Source organism: Brassica rapa, chromosome A06 (assembly GCF_000309985.2).
Source record: "Brassica rapa cultivar Chiifu-401-42 chromosome A06, CAAS_Brap_v3.01, whole genome shotgun sequence".
NCBI classification, from domain to species: Eukaryota; Viridiplantae; Streptophyta; class Magnoliopsida; order Brassicales; family Brassicaceae; genus Brassica; species Brassica rapa.
Genome location: NC_024800.2, coordinates 25412480 through 25428817, shown reverse-complemented (window position 1 = coordinate 25428817; position 16338 = coordinate 25412480). Strand labels below are relative to the sequence as shown.

Below are 16338 nucleotides of genomic sequence, written 5' to 3'. Positions count from 1 at the left end.
ATGGTTTTTAAAACAGGTCTTGGTACAAAACATACTGATGATGGAGAGAAGCAGGATTCTGCAACAAAGAATATTATGGAGTTTCTTCACCAACACTACTAATAAACAAGAAACAGAAGTCATCCTATCTCAGCAGAATTATGTCAAACTCCAATCACACTCGTGTTGTATCCATGTCACATGAGCTTGCTCCCTCATTTGAACATCTGAAATAGAAATTCTAAACAGGATATAATATTGTATTACTCGTGGTAGCTCGTGTGACAAATAATGAAATGTCTTCCAAAATCACATACATGTCAAGAAAAACATGATAAGTCTTTTACTCATCCAGCATACTGTTAATTTTTAGCTTTGAATACATGAGAAAGGTGGAAAAAACAGTAGGACATTTGAGGATTTGCGTAATAAACCAAAGGAAGAATAAAACTTGAAGTCTCTCTCTCAAGCACGTCTCTTACTGAGACGCCATGAGTTGGGCTCGTGATAACGATCATACAAAGGCTCTATGCGTTCCTGGCGCTTACGCTTGCTCATATGGGTTGGATCAGCCACTTTGAAAAACCTTGGAGCTAGCTCAACAAGCCACTTCGGGTCAATCACGGTCACTTCTCGCATGTACTCCTTGGTCGTCATCACAAGATCGTGATATATCACCCAATCTGGTTGTCTCTGGAACAATGCACTGCTCGGATGTATGTAAACCGGTTGATTCTCCACAAGCGTCCTGTAACCTTCCTGCGGATCTTTTCTTGCTCCATGGAAGAAGAATCCTGCTGTGATCGCTTTCCTTATCTTCGTGAAGTTCTTTCCCGCACTCACCACGTCTAGTTTATATCTGTAAACATCAAAATCACACGTTTAGAAACTGGAATTGTAACATACTAACAAACTTAAGGTCGATGCTAGTTTAGGTTAGTTTATCAAAATCACAATTTAAGAGACTCGACTTGTCAACCACTAGCAAACTTAAGGTCGATTCTAGTTTAGGTTAGTTACTTAATCAACCCCAGACGCTAAGAGACTGGACTTTGTCAAACACTTATAAACTTAAGGTCAATGCTACTATAGCTTAGGTATTTATTCAAAATCAGACTTCAAGAGACTCGGCTTGTCACACACTAACAAACATAAGGTCAACGCTAGTTTAGGTTGATTATCACACTTAAGAACTTAAGACCAATGCTAGTTTAGTTTAGTTTAGTTACTTAATAAAAATCTGACATTAAGAGACTCGACTTGTCACACACTTAACAAAATTAAGGCCAATTTAGTTTAGTTACTTACTTGTCCATAATGCTGAGAAGCTGTTTCCTCACGTCTTGAGCACGTCGTAGTGATCTTGACTGTATGAAGTTCTCAAAACACCATGGACCTGAGAAGTTCTTAGCTTTCCAAGCTTCATATACAGCTAGCAATGTCAAGTGGTCACCTTCAGGCTGGAAAAACTTTGCCCTCTTCTGGTCTGCTTGAGCTTGCTTCTCCCTCGGTCTATAAAATATGTTTCCCGTCTGGATCATAGCAATCATCGTTAAAATCTCATCGCTGCACCCAAGATCAACACTCGCTAGCAACATCTTAGAGAGCGGTGGCTCAAGAGGAAACTCAGCCATTTTTCTACCTAGCTTTGTCAACAGTCCTTCCTCATCCAAAGCTCCCAAGCTGTACAACTGTTCCATAGCAGAGATCAACGCTTGCGGTTGGGGTGGATCCATGAAATCAAACGACAACAGGTCATTAATGCCCATTGCTTTCATGGTCAGGGTTGTCATTCCAAGGTTAATCCTCTGGATTTCAGGGATTGATGTAGGAGGCATCTCATTACGGTATGCGCTCTCTGTGTAGAGACGGTAACATTTCCCGGGACCAGTACGACCAGCACGTCCAGCCCTCTGCTTCGCCGATGCCTGTGAGATTGGAGTGATGACAAGCGACTCTAGTCCTTGCTTTGGATTGTACACGTTCTGCTTTGCAAACCCAGGATCAACAACATAATAAATTCCATCTATCGTCAAAGAGGCTTCTGCAATATTTGTAGCTACAACCACTTTCCGGGTACCAGGAGGAGGAGGATCAAATATTCTAGACTGCATTTCACTAGGGAGGGCACTGTAAACAGGAAGTATGATGAGTTCAGGAACGTTTTTACCTAGATTTTTCATCCTCTCGTAGAGAGACTGGCACGCAGAATCGATTTCTTCCTGTCCCGTCAAGAAGAGAAGAATATCACCCTCTGGCTCAGTCAAGTGAATCTGAAGAACTGTGATCAGAGCTGCATCCAGGTAATCGCTTTCTGGCTGTTTGGTATACAGAATCTCTACAGGAAAGGTTCTTCCAGGGATTGTAAAGATGTTGCAGTTGAAGAAATACCCAGAGAATTTCTCTGCATCCAGTGTGGCGGATGTGACAATCAGACGAAGGTCAAGCCTGCGTTTCAACAGCTTCTTTAGAAGACCAAACAACACATCAGTGTGAATTGTCCGCTCATGAGCTTCATCAAGCATTATAACAGAGTACTGAGAGAGGTTTTCATCAATCAGAATCTCCCTTAGAAGCATACCATCAGTCATGTACTTGATCACTGTATCTGGTCCCGTACAATCTTCAAACCGAATTGCATATCCTACTTCCTCTCCCAAACGACAACCAAACTCCTCAGCTACTCTCTTTGCAACAGACATTGCAGCGACTCTACGAGGCTGAGTACATCCAATCTTTCCTTTAGTTGTGTAACCTGCTTCTGCAAGATACTGAGTAACCTGTGTTGTCTTCCCTGACCCAGTCTCACCAATGACCACCAAAACTTGGTTGTCGTGCACAGCCTGTATTAGCTCCTTTTTCAGCTTGTATATAGGAAGACTCTCCCTTTGCTCCTGGATAGAAAGCTTTGATCTTTGTCCAAAAGTTGGAGTTTTACCGAAAGCATCCTTCTTCCACTCAGGCATGTCATAAGCAGATAAACCGACACCTCTAAGCTCCTGAGCAAGATGTCTTTCACCAGTTTCAGGCATAGGATCTTCCCAAGGACGATTCAGATCCTTAGGGATGGAGTCAAGCATCGTTCTCTGCTGCTGTTCCCTCATTTCCCTCCTCTCCTTGGTGAGCGCAGACTGAAGCGCAGCAGCACGACTCAAGGAACCTTCTGGATTTTTGAAGATCTTAACAGGAGACATGTCAACAGAGTACCTAGTCTGCCCTTGTAAGAAGGCAGGTTCTTCTTCATTCATCTCAATCTCAAGCTCTTCTTCAGCACCTTCCTCTTGATAAAGCATCCCATCTCCATCCTCATCGTAATCAGGAAACTCACTCGCTTTCAAAGCACCAGCAGCAATGAGCTGCTTCGCTTCCCATCTCTCAGGGGAGCTCATCTTCTTCAGTGGCCTACGTGAAGGCGCGACATTACTCTCCTCAACAATCCGAATCCCTGAAATCCCAGTCTTGGTGACTTGCCCATCCTTTGTTCTATACGACGGATTACTCCTCCCTAAATCATCATCATCTGAAGGCTTCTTCAGCGGGATCAAGTCTCTCCCCGTGTTCTGATCAACGTCCTTCATAGAAAGACTATACTTACCACCCTCTTTAATAGATACAACTTTAACATAAACTTCCATATCCCGCTTCACCACACTCTCAGCCCTATCAACCCTTCTAGTAGCCATCTGAGAAACATGGACTAAACCTTCTTTCCCTCTAAACCTATCAAACTGAACAAAGCAGCCAGAGTCCATCACCCTAGTCACTCTACCTTTGTATACCTGATACAACTCAGGCTCATTCGCACCAGTGTACTCATCCTGCACACCACGATCTCTACGCCTATCACTTCTTCCCTCTCCTCCTTCATCATCGCCACGTGATCTCCCCCTATGCCTACCACCTCTATCATCTCCACGGTCTCTTCCCCTATGCCTATCACCTTCATCATATCTTCCCCTATGCCTATCACTTCTTCTATCATCACCATCTCCATACCGATCCCTTCTATCATCTCGATCCCTATCCCTACCGGAACCTCTCCGATTCCGATCCTCCTCTCTCTGCCTCTCCTGAGCCTCCCTCTCAATCTCCTTCTCGAGCTCCTTGACCTTATCCTTAGTATCCCTAATCGCCAAGCCTTTGAATCTCTCTTTTTCGCCGCCATCTTCTTCTACATCGTCGGACTTGGGCTGCGGAGGGTAGATCCCGTGGATTACGGTTAACAGCGAGCGGACGAAATAATCAGGAAGCTCCGCGCCGTCCTTCTTCAGCTTCTTGTCGAGTTCGTCGGCGGTTTCGGAGTTGCGGCCGAGATGGATGATGTACTCGGCCAGATCCTTCGGCGCTTGACCTAGATGCGTCTCCAATTCGTTGCAGATGTTGGAGACGAGAGAGAGATGGTTTAGCTTGTTCAGCTCCTTCTTCTCCATGGCAGTATGAAACAACACAAGATGAATCGAATCGAATCGAATCGAAGAACACGTTGGTATTTATCGATTTCTAGGGTTTCCTTTTTACTCTGATTGTTTTTTTTTTTTGGGTTTCTTCTGTTTAATTAAAATAGCCGACTCTTCCCAAAACGCATAGTTTTAAACGTGTTTCCTTTTTATGGTTTTGTTGTAATTGGGTAGAGATATGCAAATCCTACTTCTTCTTTACTTTACTTTTTTTTTGTGGGTTCTATCTTTGTACAGCCCAATCATTTCATGTTATTACTTGTATGAAAGTTTGATTTTGAAAGAAAGAAGAAACAATTTACAGTTAATGGACTTACACATATTTTACAAGAAGATTTTTATAGATTTTTTTTAGCAAAAAAAGTTATATAGATTTTATTTATAATTCAAATATTTTTTATTATGATGTGGAATATTTGTTTACAAATTATTTGGGTCAAATATTTGTTTACAATTATGTTTGTTTATCATTTGTTTATAGTGCTGAGCTATAAGAAGTTAAGAATACGTCAAATAGATACCTACACAATCTTGATTGATTGAGTGAATTGACAATCATCTTTTGTTGTTTAATACTAAGTTCAATATCTTTTGGATTCAAATTCTAATTGTGTGGGTGTCTTGCGTTTTAGATTTTAAAGTTTGATATGATTTTGTAAACCAGTATGTGATTAACCAACTAAATATGTTTGTAATAATTTTACTAATCTAAATCTTACTAATTTTCCAAATAAATGAAATCGTCTAGTAGTTTTTTTTTGACATTGAAAATAAAACTTAAATGAAATTAAGATGCTTTGGTTTGGCTAGCATAGACAGTTAACCAGCTTGGAGCAGAGCAGTCGACATACGGCGAGTTGCTGATCTTCCGTCTTTGCCAAGGCAGTTTGCACGGACATTCAACGACGAGTTGCTGATCTTCCGTCTTTCCATATATACTACAGTATCTACGGGATTGAAGCCATCACTACAGCGCTCGTCTCTTGTTCCTTTATACATGAAAAGGTAGTTATATTCGCATATAGTAATGTACACGGAAAACATCCCAGAAAAATTGGAATAAGAGATATGGCCCAAACTCGGAGAACTAGAAAGCATTCAAACATGATATGATTTATAGACTCAGTCTAGCACCAAATCGTCTAGTAGTTTATTTGTCATGTTTCCTAATGAACCTACTATACAATGTGGTACCACTATTTTAACTAATCAAAATTAAACAAAAATATTCAATAGTATCCTGTCACCAAGTTCTTAATACAAGATTGAACCTCAAATCTTTCATGATCAAATTGTATAAGGATGATTTGGAAAATAATCAAAGACATTTTTAAGACATGTTTTTTGGACCTAATTAATAAAGTTTGGACCGATCTGGTCGACATGCATGTGGTCAACCCAACATGTTTTATTTACGACACAGGTGTTAATGTGTTATAGAAACCGAACTTAATATGACTAAACTGGATTCTTGAAAAATTTACCCAAATGAGAGTACATTCGAAGATGGTATCACCTAACTTATAAACCACATGAAGAAATCAAGTTGCCCCACCGATACACACTCATATATTTTGTAATAAAAAGTGTGAAGAACATACAGTATTTTGTAATAAGAAATATGAAAAAAATGATAAGAACATTATGATATTTATAGAAAGAACATTATGATATTTTTTTAAACAAAATAAAAAGGAACAATTCTACCACGTTCAAATAGAAAATCTAAGAAGTGCCACCTAATTCTCTTCTTTAACTACATCCAAAGAACAAAAATTCCCTCCTTTTTCTACCTTTAGAAGTGGATATTTGCGAGGTCCAGAAGCCCAACTAAAAGAGCCTCTCTCTCTCTCACTCTAACACTCCACAAGAACCACACAAATTCATAACGCTTATGCTAACACAAAGAAGCATCCAAACTCAATCCTCTCACCTCCACCTCACGTTCCCCGGCGCCACCACCACTACTAACTCTCTCTCTAGTCTCCTGAAATCAAATTCCATCATGCAACACCATTTTCTTCATTATCAACATCACCAACATATTCTTTACCATCCTTGGCCCATATCCCATCTCTGTAGATTCTCATCCCTCTACCTTTTCCTCTTAGTTCCACATACATCTTATTCCTCCCTCTTCTTGTTTTTCTTCTGAGAAATGACTCTCCCTTATGGTTTCTCTTCTGTTAGAAACCACTCGCTTATGCTCAAGACTTCTCACCTCTGCGTACCCAGATCAGCTATCGGTTGTTTCTCTCCCAAGGAATCTCCTTTCTTCAAGAAGAACAGTTCCCGATTCCTTTCTCCTCAGAAACACACTTCTCTTCCGCTGAAACTCGTCTGCCCTTTAGCTAGCTTCTCTTCTTATGCTGACGGAGATGAGCAACACCATGGCGATCAACAGATACAGAATTCTCACAACTCTTCCACCAATTCGAACGAATCAGATGGTAAAGGTAATCCGGAAGCTACTGGCGACTTCTCTGGAATGGCTAATGCCTTTAACATCTCGTCCAAAACAGCCAGGGCAATCACCATAGTCATCGCCTTCTCTGCACTCTCCTTACCACTCTTCATGAAATCCCTGGGACAAGGACTCGCTCTCAAGACCAAGATCCTCTCTTACGCGACACTACTCTTCGGTTTCTACATGGCGTGGAACATCGGAGCTAATGATGTGGCCAATGCCATGGGGACTTCTGTTGGATCCGGAGCCCTAACAATCCGGCAAGCTGTGATCACGGCTGCAGTTCTTGAATTCTCAGGTGCCCTCTTGATGGGAACTCACGTGACTAGCACGATGCAGAAAGGGATTCTCATGGCTAATGTGTTCCAAGGGAAAGATATGTTGCTCTTCGCTGGTCTTCTCTCTTCCTTGGCTGCAGCTGGAACTTGGTTACAGGTTCCCATCTTCTCTTTCCCTTCTTCCTCACTAGTTTCAATAAATAGATTGAGCAAAGTCGGTACCTTATAGGATGGCAATAACATATGATACAAGTACAGAACCTAACTGCAGTGCCTGAAAAACATTTATGCTTTTTTTTGCACTATTTTCAAGAGATTATTTAGTAAAGTTAATAACTTTCCCACAAACAGAGAACTAATAGTGAAAACGATTGTGTAATTGTGAATTTTCACAGGTGGCTTCTTACTATGGATGGCCAGTATCAACAACTCACTGTATCGTGGGGTCAATGGTTGGATTTGGACTGGTATACGGTGGAGCTGGTGCCGTGTTCTGGAGTTCTTTAGCTAAAGTGGCTTCATCTTGGGTGATCTCTCCTGTAATGGGAGCTCTAGTTTCCTTTCTAGTCTACAAATGCATCAGGAGAGTAAGTAAAACCAAACCAAACCAAACCAAATCAATCTTTGTACTTACTTAAAGTCAACCTCATTCTTCCTACTACCTTTGGCAAACTCTTCTTCTCTTCTGTTCAGTTTGTTTACAGCGCACCAAACCCAGGACAAGCCGCCGCAGCAGCAGCCCCCGTCGCCGTGTTCGTAGGCATAGCAAGCATCTCCTCAGCCGCATTCCCTCTAAGCAAAACCTTCCCCATAGCTCTATCACAAGCCTTAGCCTGCGGAGCAGCAGGAGCCATAATCTTCGACAGAATCATCCGCAACAAGCTCGGCCACCTCCTAGCGAAAACCAAACCACACGACACGGCCCAAACCCAGCCCAAAGAAATAGGCTTCCTCTCGGAGATCGCAGGCCCAACAGGCACGCAGCTGAAGATAGTCTACGGAGTCTTCGGCTACATGCAAGTCCTCTCCGCCTGCTTCATGTCCTTCGCCCACGGAGGCAACGACGTCTCCAACGCCATCGGCCCTTTGGCCGCGGCGTTGAGCATCCTCCAGAGAGGAGCAGGCGCCGGAGGAGGAGGGGAGATCGTGATCCCGATCGACGTTCTCGCGTGGGGAGGGTTCGGGATCGTCGCGGGGCTCACGATGTGGGGGTACAGAGTGATCGCGACGATAGGGAAGAAGATCACCGAGCTTACGCCGACGAGGGGGTTCGCGGCGGAGTTCGCCGCGGCGACGGTGGTTCTGTTCGCGTCGAAGTTGGGGCTTCCGATATCGGCGACGCATACGCTCGTTGGAGCTGTGATGGGGGTTGGGTTCGCGAGGGGGCTTAATAGCGTGAGGGCGGAGACGGTGAAGGAGATCGTGGCTTCGTGGCTTGTTACGATTCCTGTGGGGGCTACGCTCGCTGTGATCTATACTTGGGTTTTCACTAAGATCTTATCTTTTGTGTTGTGAGACGAAGGGTGTGAGATTGATCTTCTTCTTCTATGTTGTTGTTGGCTTTGATTGATTCGAATTCAAAAAACCTTAAAACTGTATGTGGAGATTGTTCCCTCCCTATGATTCTGGATGTTCATCAATCGGTGAAGTCCCTATGTAAGAATTGGGTTTGGGCACATTTGTAATTGAATCGAAAATTCCAATAGATCTAAACTGTAAAAGTATTGAACATATCATGTTAAAATGTTTTTTTTTTCTTCTGAATTTTGAATATCAACCAAATCCAATTTAAAATCAAATGGGTATTTTATAAATCTAAAAATACAAAAAGTCCTTAAAAATGTAAAATCCAAAGTAGCATTGTGAATAAATATTTGAAACCCAACGAATATTTCAAATATTTAATTTTACGTTTATATAACTTCAACTATAAGATATTTAAATGTAAAAATAATATTAACTAAATTTAAAATAACTATAAACGTTAAAAAAGATATTTAAATTATAATATTATAGTTAAATAAGATTAAATAAAAATAAAAATTAAATAGTCTACTTTAAATATTACTAAAACCGAATCTGAATGGATATCTAAATTCAATGATGATTAGAGCTCTATGCTTTTGACAAAAATATAATCCAAGCTTTCTTGCTCTGTTTCATCTCTCGTCGTCCTGGTAAAATCGAAATAAAGTGGGTGTCGTTTAATTTCTACTAAAACGACTTGGTGTTTGTTTACTCATCGGAGAAATGTAAGTCATATATGTCATGTTGTTTTCGTGAGACGCGCGCATCTCTTACTTTTCGTACACGCGTCCTTTAGGAAAATCGACATGACTTCCTACTTTAATGACCAAACTACCCTCACACGCCTAGTCCCTTCAGCGATCTCAAATTAAAAATCCGAGGGTACTGTAGTCACATCATTAACTGTCACCACGAATTAGAGATATCTCCCGACCAAAGCTATCTCTTTGCTTCTCTGGTTCTGCTTCTTCCTCATTTTCATTAGTGTTTCCATGGCGGCGGTTATCGGAAACGTGGCGCTGTTACTCGACGTCAACTCTCATCGTACGGTGATCACTGATCGGAGAATTCGATTGGCTGTCGTCGACGTCGTTCTGAATCTACCGAAGAGAGACTCACACAACAGTTACGTTTCTTCTCACTACGCGTCTCTCTCCTCCAACAAGCCTCTCGAATCGGAAGGAGAGGCTCGAGTTCGCCGGGGTTTGAAGCGCGGAAAAGCGAAATCAAGGGCTAACGCCGTGGATTACGACGAAGCGGGATCCAGCGAGGAGGAAAGCGGCGGCGGTGACGGGAAGGAGAGTGACGACGAAGAAGAGAAAGCGTACGATGTTGAGAAGGAGATGAAGAGGAGAGTTAAGGAGTTGCAGGATATGAAGGAGCTTGAGAGGAAAGCAGAGGAGTTGCAGTATAAGATTGATGAAGAAGGTGGCGATGATGATTCTGAGGAGAAGAAGAGGATGAGGGTCAAAAGAGAGCTTGAAAAGGTGCGTTCTTATAAGGTTATGTTACTTAATTAAATATTGATGTTACTTGCTCATGAAGCTTTTAAGATTAGTTTAGTTGAGATGTGTTCATTGAAGAGATTGGTGGGAGCAGGTAGCTCAGGAGCAAGCGGAGAGGAGAGCAACTGCAGAGTTGATGTTTGAGTTGGGTCAAAAGGCTTATGGTAAAGGCATGTATGGACGAGCAATAGAGTTTCTTGAAGGAGCTCTTACCATTATCCCAAGGCCAACGCTCTTTGGTGGTGAGGTTGGTCGATAAAACACCATTAGGTATTTTCCATTTTTTTTATAATAAGAAATTATTTGCTAATGATATATTGATTTGCCAGATTCAAATTTGGTTAGCTATGGCATATGAGGCCAATAATCGCCACGCTGATTGCATTGATCTTTATCAGCAACTAGAGAAGAGACACCCGAGTCCTGGTATTCGTCGTCAAGCCTCTGAGCTTAGGTATATCTTGCAAGCTCCTAAGCTCAAGATCTCTCAGGAGGAAATGGTTACCATACCCATGATCGGTTCAAGCTATGACAGGTATATTCATTTATGTTCTGTGTCCAACTTGGCTCATGCATATCGACATCACTTTAAAAATGGTGTTATGTTGCACACAGCTATGCAGTGACATGGAGTGACAAGGAGAGGGACAAGGACAGGAGAATGAATGCATCGACTACGAATCAGCTCAACTCGAGTGAAGACCTTCTAGGGAAGCTGTTGGTTTGGCGACCACCTGTCGGAATGGAGAAGAACAAAGTCTTTTGGCTTTCGTTGACACTCTGGTTCGGTTTAGTTGGTGCAGCACTTTTGCTGCAAAGATAAGTGAAAGAGGAGGAATAAACTCTTTCTTCCCAGGCGTGGTACTGTTTCATCTTTCTCTCACTTGTCTTGTAATTATATTTGAATATATGGATGTATAAACTTGCAAGTAGATGTAATCATATCTCATTGTAGATAAAAAGTGTTTGATGCCTGGAACTATATCACTTTGTTCTGTATTACTTTTGTAATTGTTTATTTAATGAAGTAAAGAAGTTTGAAAACTCACGTCACGTGTCTTGAGACAAGCATCAGTTCACGAGCATGTGTATTGACTTCCGGTCCACGTAATGGAAGATAACGTATACAACTAATTGTGGATTATTCATCGTACTAAAACTTGCCTCGTGTGGGGCCATGTCTTGTGCTTAAATGAAAGAAAATTGATAATTTTATTGACAAGTTGTTTATAGATTTGTGTACTCACTAGTTCTTTACAATATTAAATGGTACATTGCCGTTGTGTATCATAGGAATGTACGAGACTAAAGTGGGAGAGTAAGCTACAGAACAACATATCGATGCTTGTGGGTTGGTCAACAAATCGGAGCCGGTTTATACTTTTGCTTCCAGTGTCATTACGTGGTCCATCGGAGTTGTATCGACTTACCCCAGCTAATTTTAAGTTTTCCGTAAGTAATTATTATAAAATTTAGGGTGAAATGCCTTCAACTCTAAAATTAAGATACAAAGTGCTGTTGATCCAAACATAAATGGCGAGCTGAGTTTCTTTGATATGAGTACTAGTTTACGTACGTAATGTCTTTTTAGTTCGAGAGTTGCTCTATTTCCGATACTTCTCCTCCCCACTCTCTTATCCTGTCATCAGCCATTGCAGCCTACATAACAACACACATCGCGTTCAGCTAGAACATCGGAGAGTTTTATTTAGAAACAAAAGTAAAGACTTTTTCCAATGCTGTTGAGTTTTACCTCCTTGGCCCAATTTGTTTTGCAGATCATCCACGTCAGGACTATTGTCTGAACCACAGTTCCCGTTAACATCCCACACCAGATTCCCTGATACATCAAATATTTTGTAACATTAGTCTTTTGAGTTCTGAACTTTTACGTTTTCAAAGGTTGTATAAATTAATGTGATGATAGACGTGGACTTTGGGTATCATTTTTGCCTTTACACCAAAGTCGAGCTTGTATCCTAACAATAGACCAAATGGGATTCCAAACAAGTAGTAGCATGCGATGTTAACGTACGCCACCACTGCTTGCCATCCAGCCCCCACAGCCACCCCTGACGTTTCCATTTATTAGCATATTGTCATCGGATTTTTAAAATAAGATTCTCATATGCCAACGACACAGCCCAGTTTAATTTATTAGATGTATATTTCCTAATATCTATATCGAACATATATATATACACAACAAGGACGTGATGTTATAAGAAACTGACTAAAATGAACGGAAATAATAAAAAAAAACAAGCAATTACAGTAAATAAAAAAAAATAGAACAAAAGACAATGTTGGTTTGTTTAATAAACCCAAGCCTAAAGAAAAAGTCTGTCTAAGCAAAATGTTTACCAAAACAAAACTAGTTTTAGCTCGGACATACTATTCACAAACCGTAACCGAAACCCCAAAACAAGAACCGCACCAAAAGACCAACGTCGTCCAAACTTAAATCCATTAGTCAAACTAGAAAAGAAAACTAAACTTATTAAGCTAAAAGATAAACTATGTATGATCTAAGGCTAAAATACAGATATTGAATCAAACCCAAATGAACAAGTTTTTATTTTGAGATAGTTAGACGGATTACCTGATAAGACAGGTTGCACATTATTGATGACAATGGAGACTGCAAGTATTGGTGTGAGTTCTTTAACGAGAATGATGACTTCTTCATCGCCCACAAATAATGATGGGTACTGATTCCTAAATATGAGTAGAACGGTCGATACAATGACTCCAATCAGCGTCGATGTTATCACTGCTACTACTAGTGAGAACTTGGCCGTTCTTGGATGGTTTGCTCCTAATTCGTTTGACACTCTCACACTGCACCAGTTTGAGATCGTTTCAAATGTTTATATTCTTAAAAGTTATAGGCCAGAGAAGTTCAATGAAATTTTTATTTGTGCATGTGTGAACGGCACGTGGTTTTACCTGACGGCTGTGTTCATCCCAATTGCAACCATGGCGGTCCATCCCAAAATGTTCATGCTACAGTTTCAATTTATTTTTAAAATGATTAGATGCATAGATTTAAAGAATAATCGTTCTTACTATACAATATTTTTACGATCATATCAGATTATATGTATGCCGACAAAAGAATAATAAGAAGGACATATTCGACATCCGATTTTAGTTTTCTTATTGGTCCTTTGATGTGTATATTTATATAGTACAGTATGACAACAAAGTTAAACTTTGAAGAAATGAAAGAGTTTAATAATGATCCAATCAAACTATTTAACTAGTAGGGTTTCACTGCCCAAGAAAGCAACGACTAAAAGATAACTTACACTTAATTAAGTCTGCCATGCAGCATGGTCTATGCACGATGTATTAATTATTAATTATAAAGAAGATCTTGATTGATGATAACTTTTTAAAAGAAAGAAACTGAACATCAGTAGTGCGTAAATGACGTTCAGTGACTTTTAAACAAAAAATGACGTTGAGTTAACGTGTATAGTAACAAATACTAATAAAATTTAATATTTACCAGATGGAGAGTGCGGCTACTGATACTTCAGCATTCTTCAAATATCCAGCAAATAATATGATTGCCATAAAATACCAAACCTCCAAACTTCAAAAGTAAAACAAAAAATCAATTAAATTAACGATCGTTAATATCAATATTAATCAACGAGCAGGTCGGGTATAGACTCACCAGAGCATAACAGCAGAAGCCAAAGACAATCTAACGAAACCCCACAAGTTGTGAAAAGCTTCCCATGATAAACCAGACCAAGCTTCACCGCACGTGCCACTAAATATGTACACGAGCTGTGCCACGTCAATGAACCACCAGGAGGCATTAAGCACGACGGCTAGACCCGCCATGCCCCACTTGAGCTTCTCCATGACAAACCACGTGATAGGCACGTGGAGAGCCAGCGCAGCAGCGGAAATAGCGGCCATGACCATTATCTTGCTTTGTGATTGGAGGAACTTAGCGGTTGGGAAATTAACGGCGTAAGCGAAGATTTGAGGGATCATGTAGATGGAAAAAAGCCCGGCAGCGCTAGAGATCGCCGGAGTTTGGCCGATGGAGGCGAGGATTGGGGCGGCGAAGATGTAGAGGAGAGTGAGGATAAGAGCCGTCACGTTTAGGATCACCCATGATCGCTGCAGGTAAACGCCAAGCATAGATAATTTCCCCGCTCCAAACGCTTGCCCACATAGCGTTTCCAACGCACTTCCCATGCCAAGCTAATCACGTTCACAATCACACCCATACGTTATTACAAAACAAAAGAAAAGTATATGAGTATTAAATGTGAACGTTTCGTTAAATACATAACTATTTACATTGATATACGACTGGTTGATTACAAAGTCTTTTCGTTGCAAATGTTAAGAGGTTGATTATAAAGTCAAATTTGTTTCCAAATGTGTAAAGGTGTTATATTTGTTTTGACTAGAAAATAATAGAATTAATTTTCATTTGTTTGCCTATAACCAAATCGGATGATAAATCGATCAACAAAAAAGTATATTTTGTGTGGCAGGGGGTGCATACTAGACGTCCTAACCTAAACCTCGTATATTCATAGATATTATTATTTGCTATTTGTTTACACCCACTGCAAATAAATATCTAAAAAAAATGGTACTAAAAGTCCTAAAACTAACTTATGCCTGGTTCGATTTATGCATTTGGATTAATGCCTATGATAAACAAAATTGAATCTTAAATTAAACATATGACCATATTAGTATATAACTGTTTAAATTAAATACTTGGACTTTGAAAACAAAAATATACTGTGGTTGAAACTAATTTATATTGCGAGGACAATTTTATTACGTTCGTAAATGAGACCATAAATATACATAAATGGTCACTCATCTAAAAAGTCACTTTATGGTATTTATCGTAATTTCTTTATGTATTAATGTGAAGAAAAAAAATGAATATATTTTTCCTGAAAGGAAGATTTTTTTTTTAATATTGAATAAAACAAATAAGTTTGTTATATTTTTATTAGTAAAATGCAAACATTTTCCACGTTTTGCAAACTCGCAAATGTTGTAGGGGTGTGATGTAATTTACCATGATGCCAAAAGAGAATCCGGCGATAACAGAATTTTCCACAGAGACGGCGGCGAGAGCGATGGTGCTGACGTGACCAGCGAATACCTGAGTAACGGCGCCAAGAGAATATTGGTTCACGGACGTGAAAATGGCTGGACCGGCCAGGTACCATAGCTTTTTGGTCTCCACGTTAAACTCCTTGACGAATCCACCGATGGTTGTGATGGGAGGAATATCATTGGCGGGTGAGAAGGGAAGATGGGTCGTGGGTCAGATCTCTTAGAAACACAAAGAATTATAAGAACAACTTTTCTTATTAGCTTTAGAAACTACTCAAAACTAAAGCTCTCAATATGTTTCACTTAGATCATATGGAACACCTCTCCATTAGACCTATATTTATATGAAAGACAATTCCCTTTAACATGTGGGATATGGAAAACACAAACCTAACCTAAATAGAAACTTCCTTTTCCTATTTCTAGGTTTCCTTATTGTGTTTATCTTAACATATTAAACATCTAATAATATGTTAAGTTTCCACAAGCTTGGAATTATCCAACATTCACCCCCTTAATTCCAACTTGAATTAGGGAGATCAATTTCTTGAACTCCGATTAAGCTCCTCATTTGCTTGAACATAATCCTTGCTAATGGCTTGGTAAGGATGTCGGCCTTCTGCTCAACACCCGGCACATGCTCCACTTCGATATGCCCGTTCTCCACACACTCACGAATGAAGTGATATTTCTTGAGTACATGCTTACTCCTTCCATGGAAAACTGGATTCTTGGTTAGAGCAATGGCTGATTTGTTGTCGATCCTAAGCTTGACTCTCTCGCCTTCTTTGCTTAGTATCTCACTCAACAATTCCTTGATCCATATAGCTTGCTTCGCTGCTTCTGTTGCTGCCATGAATTCTGCTTCGCATGATGACAATGCAACCGTCTGCTGCTTCTGCGACGTCCAAGTAATCAGTGATGAACCGTAGTAGAATGCATGTCCTGACGTGCTCCTCCCGTCATCGAGATCAATGTTGTGACTGCTGTCACTATAACCAACGACACTCCTT

The 16338-nt window shown here is 40.4% G+C and overlaps 4 protein-coding genes across 6 annotated transcripts; 2 read left to right on the top strand and 2 right to left on the bottom strand.

Annotated features, from left to right (window-relative positions):
* Window positions 1-259: 259 nt before the first annotated feature.
* On the bottom strand, window positions 260-4738 carry LOC103875292 (probable pre-mRNA-splicing factor ATP-dependent RNA helicase DEAH5). Of its 3 annotated transcripts, none has more exons than XM_009153799.3 (3): window positions 3943-4738; window positions 1288-3912; window positions 260-838 (listed from the first exon to the last, which is right to left on the bottom strand). In XM_009153799.3, exons 1-3 carry the CDS (start codon window positions 4407-4409, stop codon window positions 445-447), a joined length of 3486 nt encoding a protein of 1161 aa, XP_009152047.1. In that variant the 5' UTR covers window positions 4410-4738; the 3' UTR covers window positions 260-444. The 3 variants fall into 3 exon arrangements, with proteins under 3 accessions (XP_009152047.1, XP_033128594.1, XP_009152046.1); XM_033272703.1 differs by having other exon boundaries at window positions 1288-3919; window positions 3950-4737; XM_009153798.3 differs by having other exon boundaries at window positions 1288-4732.
* A 1383-nt stretch (window positions 4739-6121) lies between these two features.
* On the top strand, window positions 6122-8917 carry LOC103875290 (inorganic phosphate transporter 2-1, chloroplastic). The gene is made up of 3 exons (XM_009153797.3): window positions 6122-7338; window positions 7577-7768; window positions 7875-8917. Exons 1-3 carry the CDS (start codon window positions 6595-6597, stop codon window positions 8694-8696), a joined length of 1758 nt encoding a protein of 585 aa, XP_009152045.1. The 5' UTR covers window positions 6122-6594; the 3' UTR covers window positions 8697-8917.
* Window positions 8918-9634: 717 nt separating this feature from the next.
* LOC103875287 lies at window positions 9635-11261 on the top strand. The gene is made up of 4 exons (XM_009153795.3): window positions 9635-10195; window positions 10308-10460; window positions 10543-10748; window positions 10829-11261. The coding sequence occupies exons 1-4, from the start codon at window positions 9701-9703 to the stop codon at window positions 11034-11036; spliced, it is 1062 nt and encodes a 353-aa protein (XP_009152043.1). The 5' UTR covers window positions 9635-9700; the 3' UTR covers window positions 11037-11261.
* On the bottom strand, window positions 11112-15478 carry LOC103875288 (protein DETOXIFICATION 29). Its single transcript, XM_033272713.1, has 8 exons — window positions 15285-15478; window positions 13899-14440; window positions 13728-13814; window positions 13163-13219; window positions 12816-13054; window positions 12167-12285; window positions 11967-12053; window positions 11112-11872 (listed from the first exon to the last, which is right to left on the bottom strand). Exons 1-8 carry the CDS (start codon window positions 15285-15287, stop codon window positions 11801-11803), a joined length of 1206 nt encoding a protein of 401 aa, XP_033128604.1. The 5' UTR covers window positions 15288-15478; the 3' UTR covers window positions 11112-11800.
* Window positions 15479-16338: the final 860 nt, after the last annotated feature.

Bases quoted from the DNA above. Each gene is read 5' to 3' on its own strand.
- LOC103875290 (XM_009153797.3), top strand. From the start codon at position 6,595: ATGACTCTCCCTTATGGTTTCTCTTCTGTTAGAAACCACTCGCTTATG. The intron at 7,339-7,576 runs GTTCCCATCTTC...GAATTTTCACAG, and splicing joins CAGCTGGAACTTGGTTACAG to GTGGCTTCTTACTATGGATG. The intron at 7,769-7,874 runs GTAAGTAAAACC...TCTTCTGTTCAG, and splicing joins TCTACAAATGCATCAGGAGA to TTTGTTTACAGCGCACCAAA.
- LOC103875288 (XM_033272713.1), bottom strand. The intron at 13,815-13,898 runs GTGAGTCTATAC...TTACTTTTGAAG, and splicing joins GCTTCTGCTGTTATGCTCTG to TTTGGAGGTTTGGTATTTTA. The intron at 12,286-12,815 runs GTAATCCGTCTA...TGGAAACGTCAG, and splicing joins TGTGCAACCTGTCTTATCAG to GGGTGGCTGTGGGGGCTGGA.
- LOC103875292 (XM_009153798.3), bottom strand. From the start codon at position 4,409: ATGGAGAAGAAGGAGCTGAACAAGCTAAACCATCTCTCTCTCGTCTCC. The intron at 839-1,287 runs GTAAGTAACTAA...TGATGTTTACAG, and splicing joins CTTCTCAGCATTATGGACAA to ATATAAACTAGACGTGGTGA.
- LOC103875287 (XM_009153795.3), top strand. From the start codon at position 9,701: ATGGCGGCGGTTATCGGAAACGTGGCGCTGTTACTCGACGTCAACTCT. The intron at 10,461-10,542 runs GTTGGTCGATAA...TTGATTTGCCAG, and splicing joins CAACGCTCTTTGGTGGTGAG to ATTCAAATTTGGTTAGCTAT. The intron at 10,749-10,828 runs GTATATTCATTT...TGTTGCACACAG, and splicing joins ATCGGTTCAAGCTATGACAG to CTATGCAGTGACATGGAGTG.